At 38.1% G+C, this 21,756-nt stretch overlaps 1 protein-coding gene across 5 annotated transcripts in view; it reads right to left on the reverse strand.

Moving 5' to 3' along the window:
- RYR3 (ryanodine receptor 3) overlaps positions 1-21,756 on the reverse strand; it is a 498,481-nt gene that overhangs the window by 247,043 nt on the left and 229,682 nt on the right. For all 5 annotated transcript variants that reach the window (XM_077127361.1, XM_077127358.1, XM_077127359.1 and 2 more), the window contains exons 11-12: positions 10,961-11,134; positions 2,245-2,366 (exon numbers count right to left, since the gene is read on the reverse strand). In XM_077127361.1, coding sequence (XP_076983476.1) covers positions 2,245-2,366; positions 10,961-11,134 — 296 coding nt within the window. The remainder of the gene's footprint in view (positions 1-2,244; positions 2,367-10,960; positions 11,135-21,756) is intronic.

Raw genomic sequence — 21,756 nt, forward strand, 5'->3', positions numbered from 1 at the left:
TCCTGCAGCTAGCAAACTAGAACAAATATATACCTGATAAGGGATTTGTATCTAGAACATATATATATATAAAAAGGAGGTATATTCTGGATGAGGCTTAGAAAGGAGGAAATAATTTGCTCAGTGATCACAAGAAATCAGCGGCTACACCAAAAGTAGAGAAAGGATCACTGACTTGCAGGCATCCTGTAGTAGGAATATCTCTATTATCCACTCTCCCCTTGCATCCTGTGGCAGGAATACTGCTATTATCCACTCTCTCCTTCCCTGATTTAGTAATAGATCCCTCTGAGTTGTACTGGGTACATAGCCATCCAGCCAGAGATGATATTTCTCAACCTCCATGCAGATAAGAGTGGCCATCTGACTAAGTTTTAGCTGCTGTACTGTAAAAGAAAGTGAACTATGTCACTTCTGGGTCATACCCTTCAGAAAAGCAGTTTACTTGTCCACAGTTTCCTCTTTCTTTCCCTTCTTGCAGGACAGAACTCAGACAGGCTGCTAGGGAGCTATTTTTGAACATGTGGATGAAGAAAACATACCAGGCCAGTGATTCTAAACTGTGTCTGAACATTAGAATCAACTGGGGAGCTTTAATAAAATGCTGGTATCGATCCCACCCCCAGAAATTCTGATGCAATTTGTTTGAGATGTAACCTCAGCATCAGGGTGTTTTTTAAAAGAGGTCCCAGATGATTTTAACATACAGCCACAGTTAAGATGTCTGTGGATTCCAGAGCTATGGCTATTAAACTTCAGCATGCATCAGAATCACCTAGAGGGCTTATTAAAACTATTCTCTTGCCCCACTCCCAGGGTGTCCGATTCAGTAGGTCTGGGTGAAACCTGAGAATAGGCATTTTTAACAAGTTCCCAGGTGATAGTGATGTACCAGTCCAGGGAATCACTTTAAAAACCACTGCTGTAGGAGACGACAAAGCAGTAAGAAAGAAGGAACCTGAGAACCCATAGCAGGGCTGCCTATTTTCCCTAAACCATGTGTCTATTTTATGTATTAAAAGAGAAAAAAAAATTATCCTGAACTGTAACAGCAGCTTAGCCTATATCCTAATTAATACACATTTCTTGAATCAATCTTTCAACAGCAAGAAAAGGATATATATATAAAAAAAAAACACAACCTCTCTTTTCATGCAAATTCACACATGCAATTTAAATCCTTTCGGCTTTAGAGATATTTTCCTACAAGAGAAGAGTGGCTTGGAACACTGCAATGTTTACAACAGAATTAGTTTCTCATGGTAATTGGTGGGCATGATCCACACAGTTCTGTTGAGCCTGGAGGGATTATGATGCAAGCAGGGAGTTCAGATACTTTTCCTATTTAAGCCTCAGCCATGGCTGGGTAACCCAAGGTTTCCAATGCAAATCTATTTTGATACAAGCCATAGCACTATTTCTGAATGAAGATGCCCTTTTAAAATAGTACAGAGATAGTGGATCCGTTTCTTTCCTCTTTTCCCCTTCTTACATGGTAATGCAGAAGCGAATTTAATCGCTCCACTTCTATTCATTTAATTTTATGGACAACCACGTGTATTCATCACACCAACCTGAATATAACCAATTGTTTTAGTTTGCCAAAGCTGCCAGATTGCAACACATCAGAGATGGATTGGCTATTAATAAAGGGGATTTATTTAGTTACAAATTTTAGCTAGCTTTCTCTGTCCCATGGGAAGGCATGGTGACATCTACTGGGCTTCCTTCTCAGCTTCTGGGTTCCAATGGCCTTTCCCGGGATGGCTCCTTTCTGCATCTCCAAACATATAGATCTGAGCTCCAGGTGCTGAAATGAGGTATGCTGAGCTGTCGAGGACCCTTCTCACCTCTTTCTTTTAAACCTCCAGCTAATCAAATTAAATGTTACTCATTGTGGAAGGCACTCCCCTTAGTCGGCTGCAAATGTAATCAGCCATGGATGAATTGCACATGCTGATGATTTACATCCATAATAACAGAAAAACAAGCACAATCACCTGGCCAAGCTGACACCTGAACCTAACTACCACACCAATATATTGGCATAGAAATTTGTTAAAACAAAGAAAGTCAGTAGGAGGTCACAAATATGGGAATGAAGTTTTAGTTCCAAGCTCTCTTGTAAAACTCTTTGCTGCTGTTCGGTTTTTCTTGACAACACTCCTAGTATTAGAAAAGGGTGATGAAGGTTGTAAGGCCACAGAGAAGCTGACAGGTGGAAAAAGGAAGGCACTAACTTACCTGACAAACTGGCTGAATAAGGCTGTTGTGTTCCGGATGATACGAGCAGCCTGGGACTCCTCACGCTGGCATCTCTGCAGCGTCAGTCCATCATCCATGTGGCCTTCCTGGTGGAGTATGACCTGCCCACAGTGTAACAGACACCAAGTTCAGATTACACATTTCCCAACAGCTGGGCAGCCAATAGCTCCTGCAGTAGTTTCCTCATTCTTCTCACTCCTTTTTCCCAATCAAGTTCTTCTGGGGCCATTTTGAAAATAGAACATTAACACAGTTATTTTGTCCATATGCCCCATTATGACAGATGAATCATTCCTGAGATATGGTGCTTTGACAAAAATGAAATTTCATATGCCACAGTGGTAAGAGCTACAATAAATTTCTTGGGTCTGGATGGCCTATTTGAAATGGTTGAAAACATACTTCTTAACAGATTTTTCTCTTAAAATGAACACAAAATCTTGCCCTCAGAGCTGAGAAAAATCACTCTGTTCAGATGTTTATCCTTGAAAGGTAAGTTGAAGAAGAAATACAATTTAAGGCAAAACCTTCTACTGGGATCAGGCTTGGATTTCTCTATTAAAGAACAGTTACATTGGGTTAGTTGTAAAACTGGGGAAGCAGCTTGGGATGGTGGTTTGGGTAGTTTACTTATTTCTCATGGAGGCTAGAGACCGGGTTTGAGAGCATAGGCTCTGGTTTCAGCCAACCTTCGTTCTGACTAGAACTACTGTGCTATTAGCAGCTGTATGACATTGGGCATTTGCCCCCCTTTGCCTCACCTTTACCAAATGTTACTGGATTTATCTTAGAAGGTGGCTTGGAGGACTAGATTATTTACATCTAAGCCTGTTAGGATAGTTCCAAAAATATATTAGGTGCTCAATTTGTGTGTGTGTCTGTGTGTAAGAGACAGTATATTACTGACTTCACGCGATCAGTTATCTGGAAGCTAAACACACTTAATTGATTCCTAAGGATATCATGATGCAATTTTTGGATGGGGTTAGTTGTGGTATGGAGGTCAGCAACTTTTTCCCTTGCAAGAGTCAAGTATGTACAGATATTAACTGGGATGCTTTGAACCTGGTACTGATTCAAATTCCCTGGCAATGGGTTAAAGGGAGAATACTTGTAGGTTGTAAGAGTCAGTGAAAGTGAAACATGTAGCTCCAAAAATATCTTCAGAATAAGTACCTTTGGCTACATTCCTTTTTAGCACAAAAAATAATTTAGTTTCCCTTCAATGTGAAATTTCTTCTTTATTTTCTATTCTTCTGATGGCATGTCCTAATACACTGACTATACACACGAAGTATATTGGTCTACAAAGCTTATATTTATTTTTGAGAAAATTATTTTGCATCCCAATTACACAGTACAGCTTAAAAGAGTTAATGAAAGATAATTTTACCGTTTGATTCATCAACTGTTACAAATGATTACTTTTGTCAGAACTTTCTAGCAACTGGTTAACAATGCTGCATTTAGGTTTGGCAATACAATGTCACTAAGTTTTCTTTGGCCTCAGACCAAGATTTCTGGTCCCTGAAGACCAAAATTCTTAGGCTTTGCTTGTTCAGATAACATATTCAAACCACCAATAAAGCAAGAAAGTAATGAGAATTGGAGAAATGCAGCTGTTAGAACTTTTTGTTATTATGATTCCTATTGATCTCCCAGTCCCAGTTCCTAAGGTTCTTTTTTCTTTTGGAGGAATCCTATGCTATAAGCTTAAGGCAGCTCAAGAGTGGAGAGAAGAGGCCCAAGATGAAATGGGACAAGGGGTGCTTCCTTTAAGATGAGTTACCATTCACTGCATTTTTCACTGTGTTTGTTTTCCATCGTTTTTTCTAGGTTCTTATTTATGCTTGTTTCATAAAACCCTTCACAAAGTTTTGGACATACTTTGTATTTTTAGAGAGGGAATCTAACCTGCTGGAGCAATGAAACCCTGTTCCAAGCTTTGTAACACCATTTAGAGAGAATTTCTGAAAGTACCTCCCAAATTCACATAGATTCTGGCAATCCTGGAAGAGGAAGGTAGGGATAGGCCCAAGCAGTCAATGACACCAACCGGATCTCCCGAGTAGACAGGATTCTCAGAGTGGCCTCTCCCCATGTCAGAGCCCAAAGCCACAAATTCCACTCTCCTCAAATGTCACTATGACCTTAGTGAGTCAGGTCCTATGACTTAGAATAACACAAAGGCCCCTGACCAGTCTCCCAATGATCAGTTGCATCCACCTTCCCAGGTCAGACTGACCTTCTTGGAGCAAGATTTTATTGTCATGACTATCCCCTGAAAAAGTCTCCAAAAGCTCTGGGGTGGATTCAGTTTCTTATTGGAGCATTCAAAGATGTCCTGTAGACAAAAGGGACTATTCCTGCTTTCTTGCCTTTTTATCTTTGTTCCTACTGTTTTGTCTTCATGTAAAGCCTTTCTCTGCCACCTCCATCAAATCTCCCACCTTGAAGGTTCTCTTCTAATACCACACCCTTCCTTTTCGGAACCTTCCAGGAATTTCAGGCTCCCTTCTAATGTGGGGTAGACTCCTGCATCGTACAGTGCTTGTTGATGTTTTTGTCTCTCCCCTTCACCCAGCTGTAAGCTTGAGACTTAAGTCCACAAATTAACAAGAGCTTTTGGGTTTTCAAGTATACAGAAGTTTTTGCTAGTTTTGAAGTAAATGCATGTTTTTCAAGGCCTTGCCTATGTTCAGCCCAGGTCTGAAGGGCAGGATTACATGTGAACAGAAGACCAAGAACATGCCAAGAACAAACTTCTGTATTCAGAAACTTTGAAGATAGTGGGTATTGCATGAAATTACTTTGAGTGGGAGAGGCTAGAGATAGATTAATATACAAAAATTTGACCACTTCTGTTCTGAGAAGTTATGTTGTCCAAATGCATTCTGATCCAGAGACACTGCAATTTCTTTGGCACTTGTTTTCTTACTTGCAGAAAGAAAAGGTACACACGCAGTCCTTAAAGATATCACATCAGTGTAAATGACAGTTCTGGTTTCTAAGGAGGCTTTTCAAATAATGATTTTCTATACTGTCTACATTAAGACTGTAAGGAATGTGTTGCGGTTGAAACCAAAGATCTGTTGAATTTAATGTCCTATCAAGGTGGTACCATGGAGATTGATTGTTGTGCATTATGTTATTTATGAGAAGTTCTGAAGAAAGGCCCCATAAGCCTCCTACTTTCCTATAATAATCATTGTGGATGCCTCACATTATTATTCAGCACTCCAGAAGCCTCTTTCTTATCCCTTTCATTTAATAAGCATCCATAAAACGAAACCATTCTTCAGGCTTCTATTACTATCAAATAGTTTTACCTATTTTTTCATACAGATGGATTTATTATGCATTCTTTTGTGTAAAGCTTCTTTAACATTGTGATATTTATCCATGTTATTGTAGACATTATTTTCATTGCTGCATAACATTCTATTGTAAGAACATACCACAATTCACATACACATTCTATTATTAAAGGGTTGTTAGGGTGCTTTGAATTTTTTGCTATTACAAAATAAAAGCTGCTATAACTATTCATGCACGTGGGTTTTGATGCACATGTATACTCCTTTTTGTTGGGTATATAGTTAGGAGTGAAAATGCTAGGTCAAATGACAATGAGTGTATCGGCTCGATTGTTCTGTTTAAGTAACCCGTTTAATCCCAGCCATGACCAATGTTACGTTTGAAAAGATTTATTTTACTTTTCATACCTAAATATTTAATTAACTTGGAATTTATTTTTACAGATGTAAAGTTGGGCTTAAAATGATTGTCTCTTTTTTTCCCCCATGAGAAATCAATTGATCCAGCACCATTAATTGGAAAGGTTACTCTAAGTCTACTAGCACTATTTGTTATAAATAATGTGACTACATGGGTGTGAGTCTGTTTCTGTGCCATTGATCTATATGCCACTCATTGTACCAATATAACACTATTTTATATCTCCTAGTGTAAGTTCTCTAACTTCGCCCTTCAAAATTGTCTTGCTATTCCAAGACTATCCTGCAGAACAATGTTCAATTTGTATTGTCTTCTGCCTCCGTGAGGAAGCTTTAAGTATTTTACCATTGCAAATGATGTTTGTTGAAGATAGCTTTTAAACATCCTTTATTAAATTAAGGAAATTACGTTTTATTCCTATTTTAAAAGTGTTTCTCATGAAAATTTACAGAATTTTATCTAATGTCTTTTTATACCTATTGGGATTTTTCTATTCCCTTTTTGTATGCTGTATGGTGGGGTAACATTTCATTATTTTTCCATGCGAGTATCCTGTTATGCAGCACCATTTGGCTGAACTTGTTTGTTTTGCTCGTTTGTTTTTTGGGAAGTGCATGGACTGGGAATCGAACCCGGGTCTCCTGCATGGCAGATGAGAATTCTACCACTAAACTACCCCTGTACCTCCTCTATTCACTTTCAATTTTTGATTTCTAACTTTTGAATGTTAACCCAACCTTGCTATCCTTGGGGGAAGGGAGACCTGATTCCCACACATTGTTCCTTTTACATATTACTAAATGCAATTTCCTAATGTCTAGTTTAGAATTCTGCATCTATATTCACGAGAGAAACTGGCCTGTAATTTCCCTTTCTTACAACATCCTTCTCAGGTTACAGTGTCAAGATTATGTCGACCCTATAAAATAATTTAGAAAACATTTCTTTTTTCTCTACCGTCCAGAGAGTTTGTATAAGATCATTATTTCTTTCTTAAATAAACGGAGGCATTAGCTTGTAATTCCTTCTGGGTTTATGGTTTTCTTTACAGGATTGGATTTCTGTATTAAACACACAACAATTTATATTTTCTATTTTTCTTGTGTGAGTTTTGATCAGTTTTTTCCAATAAGTTTGAACGTTTCATCTAAATTGTTAAATTTACAGGCAAGAAGTTATTTATAATATCCTCTTACTTTCTGATATTTTTATGATTTGTAATGATATTCTTTTTCTTTCCTGACAACGCTAATTTGTGTTCTCTTTTTATTTCATCAATCTTGCTAAGTTTATAAATTTTGTTAGCCTTTTTAAAGATCCAACTACTGCCATTGTTGATCTTCTCTTACGTATTTTTAATCTATTTTATTTCATTGATTTCTGCTATCTATCTGTGGTTCTTTTTATAGCTTCCTAAATAATTGATTTTTCAGCCTTTCTTCTTTTCTAATATATGCACTTAAGGCTACATATCTCCCTCTAAACTTTATAAGCCTGAATATATGCATTTAAGGCTATAAATTTCCTTCAAATATTTTACCTACATTCCACAAGTTTTGCTGGTATTGTATTTTCATTATCATTCAGTTAAAAATAGCTCTAATTTCCTCTTTGACCCATGAGTTACTAAAAAGTGAACTGCTTAATTTCTACACATTTGAATGTTTTCTAGTTACCCTTGTTAAGTATAAGGAATTGTTATATCATCCTGTTGAATTGCTTATTTCATTATTAAGAAATAAGCCCCTTACCTCTAGTAATACTTCTTGTCTTACTTGATATAACATAGCTCTACCAAGTTTCTTCAGGTTAGTACATGAACAAGCATATTTTTTCCATTCTTATCCTTTCAACTTCTGTGTATACCTATATTCAAATTGTGTTTCTTGTAAGCAGCATACTTTTGGGTATTGTTTTTATTTTTATTTAATCTGACAATCTTCATCTTTTAACTGTAATGTTTAATGAATTTATATTTAATGTAATTTCTAATATAGCTAGGTTTACTACTACCTGTCTCTGTTCTATCCATTCTTTGTTCCATCATTCCTTCTTTCTTTCCTTCTTTTGGATTAATTGATGTTTTGCATTACACAATTTCCCCTCTATTTAGTTATATTTTGTTTCATGATTTTTTACTGGGTATTCTAGAGATTTTGATATGCCTCCTTTATTTATTATAGTATAACTTACATCAGTATTTTTTTCACTTAGCTGACAATCAAGAACCTTAAAATATTTCAATTCTATTTACTTTGCTTCCACCTTTTGTGCTATTTTTGTTATGAGTTTTTAATTCTAAATTTTTAAACCCTGCAAACATTGTTATTAATGTTCTAAACAGTCAATATTCATCTACATTTAACCAAATAGTTACCCTTTCTGGTGTTCTTCATTCCCTCCTGCATTATCATGCTTTCATCTGGAACCATTTTCCTTTTGCCTGAATGAGTGCTTTCTGCATTTCTTTGATATATGTTTTGCTAGCAACAAGTTCAGTTTTTGTTGTCTTAAAATGACTTTGTGTTCACTTTTGAAGTCTTATTTTTTAAGAATGTTTTTGCTTATATAGAATTTAGGTTGGAAGTTATTTCCTTCCAGAACTTTTTAAGCATTATTCTATTGTCTTCGTGCTTCCACCATTTCTTTTGAAAAGGTGACTTCATATTTACTGTTGTGCTTTTGAAACTAATGTTCCCCTTCACCATAAGCTTTTTACAAGTTGTTTTTGTTCTCTCTTTTTAGTTTCCATCTATTTTACTATGCTAGGGGTAGATATGGTGTTCTTTGAATTAATTCTCTTTGGGAATTTACATGTCTTTGGGACATGTAAATCTTCTTAAAACTGTGACTTGATATCTTTTGTCTGTTTGGATAATTTTTTATTTCTTCAAATATGGCTTCTGCCCCTTTTTCTCTCTCTTCTCCTGCTTCCATTCATCATTTCTCCTTCATTTCTTATGGTGTTTTTGTATTCTGTATCTTTTCTTTCTTCTCTGAACTTCAGTGTGGATATTTTCAATTGACCTATATTCCATTTTACCAATTTTCTTCTCTGTGGTATCTAATCATCTAATAAACCCATCAATTGAATGCTTAAATCACTTTATTTTCAACTACTAGAATTTCTATTTTTTTCTTTTATAAAAAGTAAATTCTGTTTGTCTTGTGAAATTCTCCATCTTCCATTATTCCTGATGTAGTTAATCAGCTGGTTTTAAAGAACTTATCAAATAATGACAATTTATGGATAATTGGAGCATCTTTTCTTATAGCTTTATTTTCTTGGCTTTGGTTATTGTTCTTTTTTCTTGATAAGTCTAGTTATTTCTAATCTACTGAAAACAAATGCCATATATGAACACTGTGGAGGCTCTGGATGATATTATCATATTCTATAGAGGATTTAATTCTCTATAGATAGACTGATAGAGTAAAGGATGGATTTCTGGTCTCTATTTTATTTGCCGTTATTTTCAGGTATAGTCCTTATTCCTGGACTTTAGTTCTTCTTGGGTATAAGTGAAAGCCCACTTTGTCTTCCAGGGCCACTCCAATTTTGGAGACCCTGAACCCCAACCTCTGTCTTCCTAGTACTGCCATTATGTCAAAATCTCTGCCTTGTTCTTCAGCATCACAGATGCTACAGCTTTCTGGCTTCACACCTGCTATCTTGGCTTCACACATCATCATGTTCAACTGCAAGAAGACTTTTAGGTTCATGTTTCTCTAGTTCCCTGCACTCCGGAATCTTGGCCCCTCAAGTCCCAGAAACCTTGGCTGACCCTATTTCTAATGTGTCTCTCTAGTCTAATGACAGTAACACAAGAGCCTTCTTTTCTCCCAAGTGCTACAAATCAGAAATATGTTAAGGGGAAAAGTTGAGACAATGATGGAGTTCACTTTACTGACCTTCACTTTTATTTGGGATCTTTAGCATTCATATTCTGGCTGCCTTGTTTACTGATACCTTCAAACTGTTCATTTGTCTTTTTGGTTTTTGTTGTTGCTGTTTTTGTATTTTATCCAGCATTTACAATTATTTTCAGAGGGAGGGTTGGGTTCACACAAACTTCTTTGTGTGGTCTTTTATTCCATTTTCTATCCTCTCTTAATGATTTTATTTTTCCTTTTCTGAATATTCTTCAGGTATATTTTGCTTTACACAAAAGAAAGACATTACCTTAAATTTGTTCCTGACATCCTTTCTTCAAGAACCAGCATTGTGGCAAACTTTTCATCACCAGCACATTGTGCTAATATATCTGAACTACAGTGTATAATATCTCCCACAATCTTATTCTGAGACTCTTTAACTACCTAAACCCTTACTTTGTAAAGTTTTCTTAAGAAAATGCATCAAATTCCTGGCTTCTATTTTCTGGTTCCTATCCAGAGGAAACATTACTGTGGCAATTGACTTTCTAGTAAAAAGACAATGCATGTATCTAGGTCAATTTCCCAATGTAGCAGGCTAGAACAGACCACTCAAATTTTGATAAATTCTCTGTGGGTACAGCATCATTCCACAAGATCTCGTCTTTCATGTTGGTTTTTGTGAGCTTGTTATTATGCAATCTGCAGTTTCTCCATAGTGATTCTATTGGGCTATTATGAAAATTGCACAATAATGCAATTATCCACCTAAGTGAAGAGAGCAACGATGTGGATAATCCCAAAACAGCATATTCATTCAAAGTCATTTAGATCATATTTTAGAGTATATTGTTTGACTTTCCCCCAGCCTTACAGATTTGTCAAGTATTTAACTGTGTTTTGCACTGAATACAGGGAGCAAAGTAACCACATTAGGTTGATGCACCAGAGGAACTGTGTACAAACTGTCACAGAATAACTCTTCAGAATAGTAATAAGTACTTCATGTTATCGGATTCTCAGAATCATTTCTACGGCCTGGTTGCTTCCAACTCAATATAAAACAATTCTGACTCCTTACCTTTCTTTTCAGAGGTCCAAGGCGTGATGTTTTGGCATCTTGTGCTTTGTAGGTAACCCACAAGCCACTAACTATATGCTGGACAAAGCAGATGGAATCCCCATACTTGATTTCTGGAACCCCCATGCCGTCTATATCTCGCTTGTGACTTGAATCCAATTTCTCCTTCATTTCCTATTTCACAAAAAAGAAACAAACATAGGCATGTGTGATTACATAGCAACTCGATACATAAAACAAATCACTTATGTAGAAGTTTTAAGCCAGGTAACCAATTACCAAAAGAATCCTGCTGTGCCTGTCCAAGCTTGGCTTTCAGAAAGGCTTGTTTCCCTTATCTGTTGTTATTTGTAAAAATCAACAGGCTACTTAAGTGATTATTTAAATCTGTGGGGAAAGGAAGTAGCTGGTTAGATTGTCTCTTCTATTCTGATTTTATGTAATTCTCCATTATGTTTTATACTTTCCTCACCCTGACCTGGAGACCTTTAATAATAAACCCTAATTAGCCAATTGATTTGTCTTCGACCAGTGGTATTGTCCATAATTTAAGTGGTTATTATAGCTTAAATCTTCTGCTTCAGTGGCTTTATCTGCTGGCATCATATAAATACCTTTTGTGGAAATCAGCAGACTGAGCAGGTAAGGACTACTGTACCTTAAGTCTAATGCAATAATTTGCATATTAGTCTCCTTGGACCTCATTTGTGTGTTGCAGTTAAATGGGTTTCATTCTTCAATATGGAAAAGAAGAAGTTACTACGTATTAGGGGTCCACTTGGGGACAACCTGAAGTTCCTGCCACAGAATGTGTCATGAAGTAACCCCCCCCAGGCAATGTAATTCTGTTCATTATTTATCAATCAGGGGCTCTGTGGCTCTATTTTAAACAATTCTACTCTATCTCCATTTCTGTTCCACATCTTGCATTAAATTGCTCATTTATTTATAAAAGTCACTAGCTAGGGAGCATTTTGAACTTTTTTTGCAGAATGAAAAACAGCATGCTAGTCCCTCTGCTTTCAATGCATCCCTCCCATTCGTCACAATGGAACAGCAGCAACAGGTGTATTGGGTCGTTGCCAGGTGCGAGGCAGTGCTCTAAGTTCTCTACATGGGTTGACTTTTCATAACTGCCTATAATGTGGCTAAAAATATTATCTCGTTTTTCAATGAGAAAGCGAAGGCAGGAAAGTAAGTTAATGTGTCCAAGAACACTCAAGAAATAATGACAGCCAGGATTTAAATCTTCTAATCTTGACTCCTAAGTCTGGGCTCTTTCCCACTATTCTAAGCTCTTACTCGTGTGTCAAAACCTTGCTTGGGGCAGGCCCCAGTGGCTCAGCAGGCAGAGTTCTTGCATGCCATGGTGGAGATCCAGGTTCGATTCCCAGGGCCTGCCCATGCAAGAAAAAAAAACCCCTTGCTCAGGTGCCTCCATTTCTGTTTCAGGCCTTCCTGCTGTATTTGCCCCCCAGCACAGTCTCATCCCTTTCTTTAGCACTTAGCACATTAAAATACAGATGTATCTACTCATATGATGCTTTCTTTTATTAGACTAAGAAAGAATCAAGGGCATGGGCCTGATTTCAATTAATTTTGGATCTCTAATACAGAATATCCAGAAGTTACTTAATAAACATTGAGGTGAATCAATAGATATAACTGAATATTTTTCTTTCAAATATATTTTTTTTCATTTAAGTCTTTATTTCTTTTTTCTCAGCTCTTCAAAAAGCAACATTAGTTATTTTGCACTTGTTTAGAGAATCATTTTGAGCACTTTAAAAAATAATGTGCATGTTGAAACTTTGGCTGAACTGTTAGATATGACATTCTCAAAATGAACATTTGCAGAGTGACACATTTCTGATTTTATAATAAAGCCAACAGGAAAATCAAATTTTATATACTAGGATTTTCTTCATAGGCAATTGGTCAGTAACACATTTATTCTATAACATAATGGATGCTAGACTTTCATCTGAGAACTATCCATAGATCTTTAGACATTGAGTCTAGTAGCAGAACTTAAAAGATACCATAATTTTTATGTCTAGCCTGTTCTTAAACATAGTCAATACAGTGAACCCAAAGTAATAAATACTGCGATTGATAAACATGAATAATTACACTGATCTCTAAGAACTCTTGGTTAAAATAATGCATATCCCCAAGCTATCAGTGAGCACGGCCTGTCCATTATTCTCACTTTTCACTTATTTAAACACAGCTTTACCAAGGAAAATAAACACTAGGAGGTGGTTTTTCAGAGTTACTGAAATAAATGGATCATTTGTCTCTACAGAACAAAGAGTCTCTTTTGTGTCTTTACTTTTACAAAACTGCATCACCTTCCCAAGTTCTACGGTAATCGCTGCAGTGGCCACTTGTAATTTCAAAGATGAAGATCAGCAGCAGCAACAAAAACTAAAACTGAAGCAAAACCATCCAAACCCGAACTTAAATGATGACAACAAATGACAAGTCAGTAAAGAAAGGAAAGAGGGCAACCACAGAGGAGCTTGATTCAATGGACAGCAGTTTGATGATTTCCTTCTGACTTGAGAATGAACTAAAGTTCCTCTCTCTGTACTTGAATATGGCCCCAGATGCACTTATTCTAGTGCTAGAAAGGGAAACTTACCAAAAGATAGGGCTAAATCAATCCCTCCCTTAAACAACTCACCAGTCCCACAGAATACAATTCTCATTTCTGAAACCCTTATAAACCATGTGCTATAACCAAATTGGACCATTAGCTGCTACCTGGGTATATCAAATGTTCTTTTCCTCTGGGCCTTTGCTGATATTTTACTTTCTGCTTGGAATTCTTCTACCTCATCTCTAAGTCTTTATATCTCATTCACCTTCCCATCTCCACACCTGGAAGACAGTGTAGCATCTTCTGTTCTCTTGACATTTTGCTTCACCTCTCAAGGTGAGAGATAAGGCATATGTTCTGCTATATGAAACATTTGTCAGCACACTTAAAGCCCTCTACCAGATTGGAAACTCTCTAAGGGCAAGACTGGGATTTTAATTTGTGTTATATACAGTGTTCTGCTTAAAATAGGATGTTTTAATTTAAATATAATGTTTTAATTAGTCTATAAGTATCAATTTGTATATTTATCTCCATCAACTTTGTCTACATGAGATGAGTTGATACCGAGAAGGAACAGGTTATATGGCTTAATATGTGTTGAAGGCTATTAATAATCATCTCCTGCTTCCACTGAAAGTTTACCAAGGAAATGCTTGTGACTACATCATAATTTTCATGTTAGCATATGGCTTAGATGATCAACTTCCTTCTCTCCAGTTTGGTTTAATATTTATAGAAGGATATTATTTAATATTTATTTGTCCAGTACATGGCTTGGAGCAGTATTATGCTAAGAACTCTATAAGGATAACTCCAGCAAGGAAATTTACCAAGGACCTACAAAGTGGCATGTATTATATATGACTTTACAAGCATTTTCTGTAAACGTTTCAATGGCCCTACTGTTTTTATTTCTTTTGCTTTTTTCTGAGGCTTACAGAGACTGAGCAATTTGTTCAAAGCCCCATAGTAAGCAATGAACCAGAATCCAAAATCAGATGTGATTCCAATGCCCATCTGTCATTTGAACATAACTAGTTGAATTGTTACTACTGCCATTATCATTACCACAGTTAAGTAATTAACTGAACCAATGTCTTAGTTGTTTAAAGGCTATTTTCAAAATGAAGTTGAAAATGTATCCTATTACTTTATGGAAAAATTGACTCTGGGTTCATATACATTTTAGGAGTTATGCCTACTAACTAATAATGTGATATGATCTGTACTCAGGATACAACCGGAGTTTAGAAGAGAGACCAACTCTGCTGGGGAATTAAGGACAGTTTTAAATCAGACTGAAACCTGATTTGAGATCAGCTGGTAATGAGCGGAGAGAAGGGGACTATGGGAGGGAATGACATTCTAGCAAGAAGGGCAGGGAAGGCACCAGAGTGGTGGAAGTCTAGAAAGGGACTCAAACACCAGATTAAGGATTCTGAACTTTCCATATAGGTTCATGTTTCTCAAACTCAGTGTTAGCAGACCTTCTCTGGGGAAGAGGACTTCATTTAAGAGTCAGAGTGAACATTAAGTGCATATAAGCACTTACGATCCTGCAGCAAAAAACAAACAAGCAAGCAAGCATAAAACCTGTTGAACTCTGCTTAATGTGACATTTTGCCTTTTTTTTCTTTTCATGGAAATATTTTTGGAATGCCTTTGGGGAAAAGCTCATGTAGGTAATAGAAAACTACTGAGAATTTTAAGCAGGGGGCTGACACAGGGATGCATCTTAAAATAATCATTCTGGCAGCTGTGTGACTGATGGATTCAAAAGAAGCAAGGCCTGAGATGGGTTAAGTTGTAGGCTGCGGCACTAGTTTGTAGCATGATATTTGGAACAGAGTAGGCCCTAATTCATATTAATCAAATAGAGTGAAATTTGTGGTTATTTAAGGCACCCAGAAAATGTTTCAGAAGCAAAGTAGATATGAGAAGATGAGGTGCATTCATGGAATCTGGACTGAACCAACAAGGACTTTGTCTGTTCTTTACTAGGTATCTCTTGAGAAACTACCTTTGGGTTAACTTCTATACCCCTCCAATTCCCTTGTCAATTTCTGCCCTAGAATGAAACGTCTTATTATGCCTTAAAAAATCCTGAGGCTGGTTATAAGATCCCTGCTGGGTGGGAAGGGAAGAAGCCCCTCCAGCATTTACAGCACGCTGAGGACAGCTTTTTCAACTAGCTAGATAGGAAGGACACATTTCTTGAGTAGAAGTCGCTGTGCTGGGTGGGCTGTTCTCCTTATCTTTCTCACTTAACTCCTATACCATTACATTGAGGTAGGCAATGTACTACCATTTTATAGATAAGGAAACAAATTCTCAGGTTATTTTCCTGGTCTAATTTAATCCTCACCCTAATCCTTCAAGATAAATTTCTTCATCTCCATTTTTACAAACAGGGACATTATGATTGAATAGCAGGTTACAGAGCCAGGATTCAAAGCCAAAGCCCAACTTCAAACTTCGAACTTCAATTTCAAAGTCTATGGTCTTCCTTGACCACCTCTGCTTTTAACAATATAGACTTGGGAAGAAGAATCAATTTAAACTTAAAAAACACTTCACAGATTTCATGTAAAATGAAACTTTAATAAAGTGTTATCTCTAGATATTTGAACCTTAATGTATATTCTTTCTTTCTTCTTCCTTTGTTTGCTGCATTCCCCTGCTTTCCCCAACTGATAACTTGATGAGGAAATGGGCAAAACAAGGAAAGGCACTGGCATAAACGGCACTACTTCAGTGCTCATATTTTCATTAATGGGATGCACCAAGAGCCCAGCTGCCATCTAGTTTAGGGCTGCTGGAGGAGAAGCTGTGATTGGAAGATCCCAGAAGACAGGGATGCTTTCCACACACAGCAGAGAGAAGAGATCATGATTTCTGAAAAGTGGGAAAAGAAGTCACATTTGGCCAGTACTTAGCACATTTGCCAGGAGATGTCTGATAAATGTTTACTAAGTTGAGCTTCAGGTTGTTATATATCAAGGAAATTTTTCCTCTAATTAGGGAAGGGATGGCTCTATGCCCTTTTGCAAAGAAAGGGGTGAAATTTGAGATTCTATCTCAACCATTCAAGACTTACTGTCCACTAATTAAAATGGCTATAAACTAAACTGTTACATGTAATAAGGCTTGCTTTATCATTGTTAATTCACACTTTCCTGAATGGAATTCAGTCTTGTAAAGTGACATTGAGAAATGACTTCTAAATAGACTTCCATGCCAGAACAAATATTAAATCACATTATTTGACAGTTCTCAGGGAATGGCCTTGCAATGTCAAAACCATTGACAAATTATGTGAAATCAAGTTCATAAAAATTGAACTTAGATGTTCAAAATAAAATGACTCTTTTATTAATGTTACAGGGATGATATGAGAGAGAATGATTACATAATGATAACAGAATACTACTATGAAGCTGATGGGGTGTTTTAGTTTCCTAGGTTACTCAAGCAAATACTAACACAATGGGTCAGCTTAAACAATGGGAAATATTAGCTCACCATTTTGAGGCTAAAAGAAAGTTCAAATCAAGATGTCATAAGGCGATGCTTTCTTCCCAAAGGACGTGGCATTTCAGGGGCTGGCTGTTGGTAATCCTTGGTCCTTAGCTTGTCACATGGCAAGGTACGTGGCAATGTCTCTTGGTTTTTCCCCCTTCTTCTGGGTTCCATTGATTTTTCAGCTTCTGACTACTTTCTATGGCTTTCTCTCAGTCTGAATTTCATTCCACTTATATAGGACACCAGTGATAGGATTAAGACCCATCCTGATTGAGGTGGGCCACATCTTAACTGAAGTAACTTCATCAAAAGTCCTACTTATAATGGGGTCATGCCCATAGGAATAGATTAAGTTTAAGAACATGTTTCTCAGGGGTACATATGTCTCCAAACCACCACAGGGGGGTTAAAATGAATTGGATTTCACTCTCTAATATACAATCACATTTATTTACCTCTTCAAATTTACTCCATGCTCTATACTATGGGAGGTGGGAGTATCAAAAAAGGGGCTGTGTGTGGTCCCTGTTGTCCAGGGGCTCCTGGTTTAGTGAGTGACAGTATATTAGTGAGGGCTCTCTAGGGAAAAAGAACAGGAGATATCTGTAAATATGAGATTTATGAAAGTGTCTCATGCACTCATGGGGATAAAAGAGTCCAAAATCTGTAGGGCAGGCCACGAGGCTGGCAGTTCTGATGAAGGCCCTTGACAAACTCTACAGGAGAGGCTATCTGGCTTGAAGAAGTGAAAATTCTTTCTTCCTTAAAAGTACCCAGCTGATTGGATTAAATCCAACTGATTGTATTTTTTCCATCCCTTAGTTGATGGTAGATGTAATCAACCACAGATGCTGACTGATGATTTAATCAGCATCTGATGGTTTAATAAGTCAGATTTCTAGTTTATTAAGCAGTCATGAAATATCCCTGCAGTAATGGTTAGGCCAGTGCTTGCCTGACCAGACAATTGGGTATCATTACCTGGCCAAACTGTCACCAGAACCTAATCATCAAAGACAGCTATATCAGAATTGTGAATGGGAGCCTACTGAGTTCCCTCCTATGTTTCAGTTTCTTGACTGATAAATCAAATACTATGAAATGGGTTGGCTAAAGACAATGTGAATTTATTGGTTTACCATTTTGAGGCCAGAAGAAGTCCAAAATCAAGGCACCATCAAGGTGATGCTTTATCCCATAAGACTGTGGTGTTTGGGGGCTGGATGCCAGCAACGCTTGGTCTTAGGTATTTCTTTCACATGGCAATGCGTATAACAGCCTCTGTTGCCTTTTTTTCTTTCTCTTCCAGGTTTGGTTAACTTCCATCTCTTGGCTGGTCCCTGTGGCCTTCATTCAAAGGCCCTGAGTAACAGGATTAAGACCCACCCAGATTCCATGGTCACATTGGAACTGAAGTAACTTCATCAAAAGGTCCTATTTACAAGGGTTTAGACCTACAGGAAGGGACTAAGCTTAAGAACATACTTTCTTGGGGTATGTAGCTCCAAGTCACCACTTCCTGTATGGTATATTTAAAACTTATCTGAGGTATAAGGAGTTTATTAGCGGAAATTTTTGGAGGAGAGGCAGAGAGAAGGCATTCTAGGCATGTGATTGGTAGTGAGAATAAAAGTACCAATAAACATTCAGTATGCAGGAGCACGGGACAACACATGAATGAGTGCAAAAGATATGGGAGAAAGGCAGGCAGGGATCAGATCTTAAATTTTTATGACAGAGTCAAATGAGGTACAACAAGATTAAGAATTGTTCAAGGTCTCACAGAGAACAGAGAGAACTCAAGGTCAGGTCTGTATGACTTTATGACCATGCTGTATCTTATACTACATTGCTTCCAGATTAGGAAACAATAAGGATGTAATGCTGAAGTTTAGAGGAAACAATGTAGACCTCCTGACCTTCAGTTTGATTTGGATCATCCTGCTGAAAGAGGATAAAACAAAATAAAATAAAACCTTGACCATGATCACATTCTGCTCATTATTCTACGTGTTTTCACATAGCTTACTCCAAGACTTAAGAATTATTCTTTGAGCCAGGCCCAGGCTAATAATTACAGCTGGCATTCAGACTTGGTCCTCTTTCAGCAAGGCTCACTCATATCCCTGGTCCTATCAGGAACATACAAGAGTCACAGTGGCACCTGCCATCCTTCTTGGGACATATGGTGGTTTGAAGCTATTATGTACCTCAGAAAAGCCATTTTATTTTAATACTGAGCCAATCTTGTGGGGCCAGACCCATTGTTTAGGGTGGAACCTTTTGATTAGGTTGTTTCCATGAAGATGCAACACTTCCAAATGTGGGTATGATACTCTGATTATTTCCATGGAGGTGTGGCTCTGCCCATTGGAGGTGGGTCCTTTGTTTACTAAGGATAAGTTTACTAATCCTTTAAAAGGGGAAACATTTTGGAGAAAGCTCAGACACAGACATCTGTAAATTCTTGGGTAGCCATTACCAAGACCAGAGATGGAAGCAGACACCAACATTTGGAGCTGCAGAGGAAGGTGCCAAAAGGGCCCCCAGGATCTACGAAAACCGTTTGAAGCCAGAAGGCAGGACAGGAGCCCAGCAGACATAGCCATGTTCCTTCCCATGAGATGATAAGCAAGCCAGAACCCAGAGTTTTACCATAGAGAAACTAAATGAAGGCTCACAGATTCTTAAAGAAGTCACTGGAATGAGAAGCACAGAGCCATGAACCGGGAACAAGAACCTCAGATGCAGGCCAACTGATAGAGAAATCCTGGTTGCCATTCGGCCTTTCCCTGGAGTGAAGGTATCTTTCTCTGGATGCCTTAGTTTGGACATTTCTTAGTTTGGACATTTTTAAGGCCTTAGAACTGTAAGCTCATAACTTCATAAATCTCCTTTATAAAAACCATTCCATTTCTGGCGTATTGCATTTCAGCAGCATTAAGAAACTGAAAATATGTGCACACCTGCAGCTGTTCCATGGCCCCTGATTTAGTAGCCACAGCTGCCACAGGCCAATACTACTTGACAGAAAACATGGGGTGGGAAGCCTGTCATCACCAAATGACTCATGGCCAAATAAACCCAATATCCTCCCAGACCACATAACTGAAGCCCAAACTGGGCTCTTACCAGTAGTGTTTTTTTTCTGTATTCCAAGTTCTCCAACAGAGAGGACCAGATGAATTCCCCTCCCCTGTCAGTTCACAAAGGCCCCCACTCACCACATCCACCTCTCAGCCTTCCTGCTGAGTTCTCACAACTTCTGTGCCACCACCCAGGTCCTTGAGACACTCTCTTGGGCCCACTGTCTGCCATCTACTCTATATACAATGCCTATAATGTACGAGAGCTGGCAGGATGATTCAATGCCCTCACATAATTAAGAAATAGAACCATAAACCTCTTTCTTCTGGAGAACACCACTGCTCCCCAGTGAGGGGCAGGCACACTGTAGAGAGCATTCCAGAAGAGCCTGCAACAACCAAGGCAAGAATGCTTATTAAGAAGGACTCAGGAAGTCCAGAGATATCAGGGGATCCTTAGTGTTCGTCCTCCAACAGCTTTGTGGACTACATATGGTAGAGATGTGTGTGCCCTGCATATTCCTTTTTGGTAGCTTCACAATCTATGATGCCAAATATCTTGCCTTCATAACTTCCCAAGGGAGCCTCAATCCTTTGGGTATACCATCATATCTTCACCTGCTATGGGGCCTAGGTCATTTTAATTTCAGTTCCTTTCAAATTAAAATTAAGGTGGCTGGGTTGAATACTACTATATTTAGGGTTTTTTTAAATCTCAAACACAGTGACTTCAATGAAATGTAATTATGCAACCAAGTGACAGGGACAATGTGACTCATGGGTGACTTTCACAAGTCAGCTAGCCTATGCCAGTGGCCCCCATGGAACCACCATGACTTTCCAGCCATCAGTGTTTGTCTCCAAGTGCATGGAAATGGGCAGACTTAGAGAAATAAGAAATGGGCCTTTGTGGGGTAAATGTATTTGTAGGCCAGAACTGGTACCAAGTGAAAGGAATGTCCTGGGGCTCTCTAGGGGCTCTGAGTTGTTCTGTCTTTCCCCAGAGACCTGGCACAATGCTGAGCCACACTCACAAAGCTGAGCCAAAAAAGGAATGGGATGGAAATGTGACCTTGAAAAAGAAATCTACCAGCTGCCCGTAAGGTCAACTGATTCCCCTTTTGTCATAGGAAAAGTCTCTTTGTGAAATGGTAAAGATAGTAGTGTCACTGCTCTGTTCAAGGGCAGCACAGCTGGAAGGGACAGAGGAGGAAGGGGTAGGAAGTAAACAAATGAAGACAGGACCATATTGACATCTTAGAAAGGGACTTCTTTGGTCCTCGGCCATCATGAGTCTTTTTCTTACTGCCACCTCTGCTTCTATCTCCCCACCCTCTCCATTTCACCCGTGCTCCATGTCCAAGTCACCTCTTAAGGAAGGACAGGGTCTTGTCTGTCACTCTTCTTAGGACTTCTGTTACTTGGCTTCATTGATTCTTTTAATGAGTTGCACTGCCCTTAACTACTACTTGGGTTACTTTTAGTTACTTTCAAGCTAAAACCCCCTTTGTATTGCAGAGAATCTGAAAAAGAGAGTGAGGTAACATGAAGGAAATAAGTTCAGAAAACCAGAACAAGCA

This window comes from Tamandua tetradactyla, chromosome 14 (genome assembly GCF_023851605.1).
Source record: "Tamandua tetradactyla isolate mTamTet1 chromosome 14, mTamTet1.pri, whole genome shotgun sequence".
NCBI classification, from domain to species: Eukaryota; Metazoa; Chordata; class Mammalia; order Pilosa; family Myrmecophagidae; genus Tamandua; species Tamandua tetradactyla.